Raw genomic sequence first — 9,032 nt, forward strand, 5'->3', positions numbered from 1 at the left:
CGCAAATACTTATACTGTCTGGGGCCTACGAGGGGGAGCACTAGAGTTGCGATACTCTCACAGTTCCCCTATATAATTTTTGGCATCTTGCCAGGGTCCGGCTCCCTGCAAGCTCCATGACCCATCTCGCGAGCGATTGCGATGACTCATGATGTTACGTATAGGAACCGGCACTTCGGTCGCCTGTCAGAGCCTTCTTCACGAAGCATCCTACCGCTGGGACGAGTGCGACCTGTGGGAAACGGCGGTTCTTCAACGGTGGCTTCGCTTGGTGCTAACTCGTTCTTTGAAGGTGATCCGGGTACTGGAATGTTCGGCTCTGCGACTCCGGTTGAGCTGCCGGGGTCTGATGTTCATTCGTCTGCTCGTATCGTTGTCACCGATGGCCCTCGGGTGAACATGTTTTTCGGTTGTCACGATTCTCATGCCTAAACGAGACTTTATTCCCCCAAAAATGTTGTAGGTTACCTTTCCGGCCATCTCACCTGTATTGTACAGTTATACAGTCCACTTTCGGTGACCGGGCGTGGTAATGTGGAGCGCGAAACATTTCGTATTCTCTTGAATTGCTTGATTTACAGTTATTAAACGCTTTGTAGCCCTGGCCGACGAGGGCAATAGAGAGCAAATAGACTTCTGACCCTGGACGCGGGATAATTAACGTCTCCGAAAAATTCCCCATCTTACTGAATCTGATGCATTCATGATAACCTGCTTATAAAACTACCGCGACTAGTCTATCGATACTGTCAATATACTTCTCTGCTTCGCCAGCGACACTATCGAGGTTTGTTCTCAGGGCCGCACAAATGATCACAGACATTTATTTAGAAAAATCTGTCAGCACGGTGCTGAGGGGCTGTACTATATTATCGTCGATCCTTAGCGCTGGTTTTCGTAGCGTCCCGAAATATCTCGGGAGTGTCTTACATTTCACAGTCAGGCTCCATTACCGATGTCACATATTTCAGGTTCGCTTATAGGTTTGATATTTGCACCTCCAGTTCTATTACTTGATGAACGTCACGAGACCAGTTAACTTATTGTTTAGCACACACGTCTTGTTCTGCTGATTAGTCTGATGTTGGCACTGCGCATACCCTGTAACGCCATTTGTCGGCTGAGTTGATTGCTAAAATCGCTAGTCGTGCAGGCGACACGTTCTGGATCAGAATTTTTTAGTACTTTTAGCCGGTTGTACAAAGCATCGTGCCAATACTTGTACCATTTAATCATTTGACACTCGTTCGACCCCCATAATCTTTGATATGGCGTTTTGCAAGACAAGAACTTCATACAGGCTCAAAACCCATATAAATGAGGTCAAATCAAGGTGTGGATTATCAAGAAGCTGTACCTTAGCGGTCGATTAACTTCTTTCTTACTTAGAATGCGAAACTTGTAGAGCAAGCGTCAACGTGTCAGTCAATACTAACTACTAATTCAAACACTATCTTATAGAAGAGCGGCAATTTCTGTAACGTCATTAGGGCACAAGCAGGCATAGCGAGCACAACATATCCTGGCCTGGTGGTGGATGACTGACGGCTGCTTCGTTGCATTCAACCAGCTACACAGAATTACACAACTTGCGTCAATACGAAAACAAATATGATTTTCCTTATTATTGCTGTAAAACTTGGCTTTCGCGTTGCCTTCAGGTCCTAAATTCACGTTTTCTAGTTCTGGTTTGCTTATTGCTCTATTTTTGCTCTAATCATTACTCGGTATCCGATCATTATCTCTCTGTTACGATGTACGCGGTAGTCTGAGATCCCTAATAGATAATTTACTCTATTCACTTGATCATCTTAGCCTAATTGTAGTGTTCGTTTAATAAGTAAAGGAGCAAATAACGCACTTAAAAAGCTATCGCTTAATTTTGATATTCCTACGTTTACATAGTATTGTAGTCTTTTCAATAAGTTCACCAAAAGCAATACTACCAGGCGGCCAATAATGAACCAGGTGCGTGTTACATGTATCATACGAGCTCTCAGCTGGGCACACTTAATCCATTTGACTGGGAACCAATTAATGCAGGTTTAATTTATATCAACAGTTGGTTCGAGCTTCGATCCCCAGCCTGAACGTTCCTTAGCAATTAGCAAGTTTTGTTTGGCCTACGATCGCTCTGAATGAACTAGAGCTCAGCAGTCGTTCAAGATCTAAGCACTGACGTAGATAAGCTGAAACAAGGTTTCAACGCGTTTTTTCCTGCATGAGAATTTGTTTCAGTACCATAAGTATTCTTTATCCGAAAGCTAAGATATCTGCCTAAGAATTCAAAGGTGGCTTTTATACGATCCTGGACTCTTTATGCTCTTCGATTTTAGCATTAAGGAAGCAGAATGTTGCAAACAATATAACACAGAATGATACTAGCAAATTTCAATGTTGAATAATTGTTTTGAAGCAATTGGGTTTTGTTTGAGTACATAATTGCATTCGTCACAGTAGAACGAAGGCTACTGAAAATAGGCCACTGTCAGACACGTACACCAATGATATCAAGATCTATGTGAAAGGCAAAACTAGTAAAGGCGTGCAGCACGTCCAATAGATAGACCGTTCGGCGTGTAAAAGACACGATACGCAGTGTGTTAACCTTGAAACATTTGCGACAACACTGTGCATGCAGGATAGCAGACCTTAACTGGGGCAGTATTCTACGAAGATCCGGCTGTAGTGCTTCATAGAGGCCTCTAATTTCATATTCCCATATGAAGCGTGGTACTCATGGTTGTCAGAATTTGATGAAATATCATATAATTCTTTAGTTGTATCCGAATTAATATATTGTGCGCGCATATAGGTCGCTAAACATTCGCGTAGTACTGATATTTGAGTCCTAATTTCGCGAAGGTAGTTCGTGATGAAAGGCTTTGCCACTTCCTCGTCGTTAGAGAAAATAATTTAAGGAACAACTTCTCGATCCAGGCCACGGAGGTTGGCATCACTGGTCTTATAAGTCCTGCTTCTACTTGGTGTATGGCTTTCAATATTTTCATGACAATAACTATCGAGTTTATAATGTGCTATTCCTTTGTTAAAGGAAGAACGTGTCCTGAAATTTTTCCTTAAAATAGCGGCAATTTCATTTCAGCGGAAGATTAAAATCGATATGTACTGACTCAGTGGGAACAAATTGCTACACCGACTCGACTGATTTGATTATCTTACTTGCAAATAATACTGAAACTTATCCGATAATATGGTATCAAGTTAAAATGATTCGTTATGAGAACGACGTGTCCATTGGCAAACTCCAACCAAACATTGGCCTAATTTAATCGTAGTAATCAAAACCACTTTTAGTGTCAATATGCATCGTATGCATGCTCATATTAACTATGCTTCGAATTATGTGATCGGACGATAATTATCCTTCAGTCGAGGCTGGAGAGCGGACCATTCGACGTAACAGCCAGGAAACGCGGTCATCTTTGTTAGTGTCAACGGACTTCCGTTGTCCTCATGCCGTTTGGCCGGCTGTCCCTTTACCTTCCCCACGTTGTATTTTTTCCTTCGTCCGGTTTCGTCCGTCAATAGAGTTACTGAAGCGAGGCAGGCGTAGGATTAGGGACGCGCGAATTCTTATCGAAGTGCCTCTCCAACACAGAGAAAATTTACCCTTAGCACCGCCACCCAACGACCATCGCCGCGGTCCGCTACCGCTTTCAGTTCCGCCCTATAGCCAAGCAGACCGCTCCTCCAGAGGCAACGACCAATGGATGGAGAGAAGCCCTTCATTACAAATAGGAGAAAGAGTCATTACAGGACCGACAACCCTACGAAGCCCACCGATGGTCGCGATGGCCCAATCGGCTTCTCAGACCACAAATAGATACATGTGTATGTGTATATATATGTACATCACTAGCTAGCACGCTCACGTAATAAGTTGTTGGCGCTACGTTGCTAACTGGCGGTCGTTTGGGCAAGGCGTCCGAGTCAGCTCCATCGCCACTGCTACTATCAGTCCAACTAAAACCAAAGTGTACAGTGCCCCATCGCTGGCCTATCGTTCTCGCTCCTTCAATCTCACGCATTCACTCTTCCCTCTCTGTCTCTGACGTCCGCCGTTACTTAGCTTGAATCGACGCTGGTCGTTGCAACGGTTTGTTGAGCCTTCTGCAACGTCTTCTTTTCGAGTGCACTGCTGATGGCAATGGCAGCCACGCCGACGACGGCACCGACTAGCGGAAAGAATTCTCTACTGCTCTCCTTCAGTCAGCACAAGGGGCACGAATAAACGGATCAAATGGATGGCTAGCTGCTCGGTCTTCCAGCCGGCCCGTTGACTGCAGTGTTCGAAATGGCCCTAACGAGCCCACTAACACCTGCAGCACACTTTGCGCACAAATCCTGTCACTACTAGAAATAGGGGGTCGCCGTAAGGAGAACCATAGTAAAAAGACTCGCCAATCGGTGTCTTTATGTCCAACGGCGCTGCCGCAGCACTCAGCCACTACACAGGCGATGCGGGGTGAACCAACGACAGCCGTGGCGGCTACTAGAACCTGCAGCAGAGCATGCTGCAACTGGTCTGCTAACGGGTCGCTGTTGCCGCTACCCCTAGGCCTTCTCCTTCGTAATGCCTTGTGTTAATGCAGCAATTCAACAGCGTTCCGATCCTCATGGCTCGCAAAGGCCCGAGCTTATCATTTCATAGGGAAACTTTGGCCGTTGCGTTGGGATGGTAACCTTTCCCTAAACTTTCTGGTCGTCCTACGTTGCTAATGGAACTACGCAAAGTTTGGGGGAAAGCTGGATGAGAATGCCAACTAGCCAGTTGTACAGACCTTATAATGGCTGGAGGTGGGGGAGATGAAGGGGAAAACGCGATGGTGTTTTCTTTTCTGTAAGATGTAGTTGTGAGGGCGGTGTACTTTTGCTTCCATGTTTACGCGTAACGCGTTTGTCTGTAGGAGCTTAAGTGCAGACGCGGTTCAATTGAAGGAATTGGTAGGTGGTGCCACAGAATGGCTACTTGTAGTGGTTCATTCAGCTGTTTATTGTATGGGGATATGGTGGTTGCTCCTTGTGTGCGTACATGACCCAAAAGTAATTATGCCTTTCGGCATTAGATGGTGGCAAAAAATGGAAGCATCTGTTTTTTCGCATCATTTTTAGTAGAAACTACAAGCTTTATCTGATGACTTTGTTCTAGTTTTGACAACCAGTATTTTATATTTTAAAATTACCTCTATGTTGTCCAGCAGCTCCTATAGCATCTTAACATCTCTAAGATAATGCAAAACAGGTTGGAGTGCTTCCAACAAAACTGCTCAAACTTAATAGAATATCGTGTCAGTTTAAGGAAACTTTCCTTTATGGCACGCAGAATCTTTCCAATTATCCGAAATTTAATTATAGACGAAAAGTTATCGTGCAACTTTTCTCATATGAGTCGTTCTACGAAACCTCTAGGATCATACTCTAGTAAAGAGAGGTGACATCAATAGATTCATCAACACCAGCCGCACAATTCGTACCTTAAAACCGTACGGGAATTCAGCGATGAAGTGACTATCTTTCTACTAGAACCGATTGGCGCAAACGCTGAAGCAGACCACTATGTTTCGTTAGTCGACAATGCCTTTTTATTTGGTTGCCCTATCGAATATATTTCTACTTACCTGTAGAAATCAGACTTTAGAAAAACTAGCTCTGCAGTAGCAAAAAGCAAATAAACAAATGCACATTTTTTTTTACCCCTCCATGAACACTTTACCACCGAGCACAAACGATTTCCTGCTGTACATACTACCTATCTTTCGAACTATAACGATAACTATAATCAAAATTTCTTGTTTAATTTTCTAGTCAACGTCAAGCAGGGGCATCGCCTTGTATAGGTGACAATTTGCGAATGTACCCACTATCGTGTTGCTGACTGTAGATACATCGCAAACGTTTATAGACATTAATTTCAAATGCTATTTGACTTGACTGCGGTATCAATTCATAGTTTGAACGTTCAACAAAGCAAAGTTCCCTCTAGAGACGGCAAATTTTGAAACAACTAAAACTTTTTTGCGTTACATACATATATATATATATATAGATCTAGTGTCTTCTAGCACTACGTCTTCTTCATACGGATTCCCATTTTACTCCTTAGACAACGGATGAAAAACACAAAGCTTTGTTTCAACATGTTTATTGTCGTCTTCATCATCAGTTATAGTTTTAGTTGTGATACCATATTTTCACATATTGGTTTAGACATCCGTATTGTATGTACAGCGTCAGGTCAGTGTGTGTGTGTATGTGTGTTTTTACTTATTGTTTATTATATGGATTCAATGTGACGTGAAAGTAGAAAAGTACCGAGTGCAACTGCAAACCTGCACTGCTCTGCTCTGCTCTGCTTATATCTTATCCATTTAGTCTATTCTTTTTTTGTTTTAGTTCTCGACGTGTTTGTTCTTGACGTCATTTGCGCTGTTTTTATAGAACCGCATTGTATTTCTACGACATACTGTTTTCAGTGTGATATTTGTCGTCTTGATACAACAAACACATAAGTTCCAGTTTAAATTCACCTACGTTCAGGCCCTATAGGCCTCCTCATTCGATTTTCAACCCTCGACACATGTATGCCTGCCCGTTCACCTGCCTTTGGCAAGTATTAGGCCGAAACTGCTCATTGCTGCTGAACGTGCACGTACGTACTCTCACAGTTATGATTACACCCTTTATTCATATATTACATTGAGATGATGCATCTAATTACAGAAGCACCGTTTGTTATTATTTACGCTCGCACGGCGGTGCGTCCCAAGTGCATTGTACGGGTGCTGTTAATGCTGTTATTTGTGCTGTGTGTCCAAGGTTTGCGCTGGGTTACTGACAACATAATACAATTTTTCCCTTTTAATCTGCTGGGAAGGATCCCATCACCGATATGAAGTTCACCTTCTTACAAATACAGGCGTGTATCAAAAAAAAACAATGTTTAATTTTACGACGACTACGGCGTTTATGCTGCTACTTACTGATCAGGTTATTGATGGGATTCGATTTGTTCAGCGTGTAACAACAGTTCAGTGTCTCGCACGCGCTTCCATCGCTGAATCACGCGCACCTATTTCACCTTGCTGGAAACATCAGAGGCATGTTCTCTATACGCTGCTTTTCTACAAGCTACTTATGAAAGGTGTTTCTGTTTACCAGTGATTGTGTCATCGTCGATTTTCCCTTCGCAAGTGGGCCACAATTGCGACCAGGATTGTGATGTTTTACATGATAAAATATTACAGCTCTGTTCTCCACAAGATCACACAGTTGAGAACCGCCATACTCACGATATTTGTCCCATTGTAAAATTCTGGCAAGAAAGTGTTTCGTCATTACAATGATTGCAAATAAGCTAGTAGGTCGACTGCGCTACGATGGGGAAACGGCTCGTATTTACACGCGCGACTCATATTAAACACATGTGCCCATCGACAACATAAATGAAGTGCACTGATAAAATCACTTCACAAAGCGAGCCATAAAGAAAGCCATGCGTAATTGTCATGAGCGACGGCAGTGCTTGCAATAGTTGAGAAGAACCGGTTGTGGTAACCTACTGCTATTATAGTAGTAGGTTTGGTAGTTGTACCATTGTAGTAAGTTGCCGCTCTCACCTCGAAATGAAAATCGCACGTGTCACACTTTTATTTTCCGGCTAGTGGTAATTTCGTAATGGTGAGTTAACAGTGACTAAGTTCTTAGCCCCAGCCCGCCTCGCGTCTTCGACGACGAACCCAATTAACTTTGGAATTTTTGCGCACCGTTGCACGCACTTCCAGGACTGTGAATAATCCGTACAAAAAAGGACAAACGTGAAAAGGTTTTTTTTTTTTTTTCGTAGATTTGCCGAATCGTATGAGAACTTAGCGCGTCGTATGGCATTATTGCTCACAGATCCAGAGGTTCATACAGTCACTAACGCACGCACACTCACACGCGCATGCAGGCAGACAAACAGATTTTGCCTATGTTGTATAGCTTTTTATATATATATACTAGACACCTTTGTGTTTTCCCGTGCCGCTGTGGCTTGCAGGCGAAGTCCTGTCTTGCCCTGTACTCTATTCTGTGCTCGGTTTGTCTGGCGTTAAGCTCAGTTTGTTAACATTGTCATCAGTGTTAACGGGCTTCATCATAATTATCATCTGACCACTAACAATACTCTCATTAATCATCAGTATAATAACTGGTGTATTAATCACACTATGATCAGCATCACTAGCAAAGCTAATCAAAATATAGGGAAAAAGACGAATTGAGTTCGGCTGAATTCTAACGAGAAAAGTTGTAGGCATAACGAGTCCTACGAGAATACCAGATTTTCGTTTGTTTCGTTTCTGTCCCTTTGTCTTGCACTAGAAATCTCATTTTCGAAGATTGGACCAACAACGGGATATCCAATCGACCGTTATTTGTTGCTCCGCCGTGAAAAGGTGCTTTGTGGGGTAGCCTCTTCCTCTTGCGAGAAATCTCTAAATTTTTGTATTATAATAATTATTATTATTATTAATGGTAGTAATAGTTATAATTACCGCTTGTCTCGTCACGGCCTCAGTCACGACTAACTATAGTAGAAGCTGCCTTGAGGGGCTCTAGGATGTGTGTCGGAAGGTATCCGACTTATCGTACTAGGATTTGATCCTGGCACACCCGCTGCCATGTGATGAGCAGTGGGATTGCTATGCGGTGGCGGGTGTCGTGGTAAAGTGCCTGTCAAAATGTTACCTTGCGACGCCCGGTGAAGTGTTGATGTTAACGTTGGCGGAGCGATATGGCCCATTGACAAACTATCGGACGACTCACCCATCGTATCGAACTCACCTGAAGCCAATTTTAGTCGTATATTACAATATGACAAACCTGTATCGAATTTTAATCTGAGTGGAGTCCCACCGGTACAGCTAATACATACCACAGTATGAGCAATTCTATTTATCTACGTTGCGACAATAAAAAAGTCAAGAAAATGCTTGAAAAATATAACAGTCATCTCTCTCTCTCTCTCT

General features: G+C 43.1%; 1 protein-coding gene across 4 annotated transcripts in view; it reads right to left on the minus strand.

The window, feature by feature from the left end:
* The window catches only part of LOC111263127 (uncharacterized), an 81,719-nt gene that overhangs the window by 15,835 nt on the left and 56,852 nt on the right, over positions 1-9,032 (minus strand). For 3 of the 4 annotated variants that reach the window (XM_022837967.2, XM_086969473.1, XM_022837963.2), the window contains one exon: positions 6,151-8,847. In XM_022837967.2, the coding sequence (XP_022693702.1) occupies positions 8,588-8,847 (260 nt within the window). In that variant the 3' untranslated portion in view covers positions 6,151-8,587. Of the gene's footprint in view, positions 1-6,150; positions 8,848-9,032 lie in introns of those variants that run through there. The other variant, XM_022837966.2, reaches the window with a different exon arrangement.

This window comes from Varroa jacobsoni, unplaced genomic scaffold (assembly GCF_002532875.2).
Source record: "Varroa jacobsoni isolate VJ856 unplaced genomic scaffold, vjacob_1.0 scaffold_737, whole genome shotgun sequence".
NCBI lineage: Eukaryota > Metazoa > Arthropoda > Arachnida > Mesostigmata > Varroidae > Varroa > Varroa jacobsoni.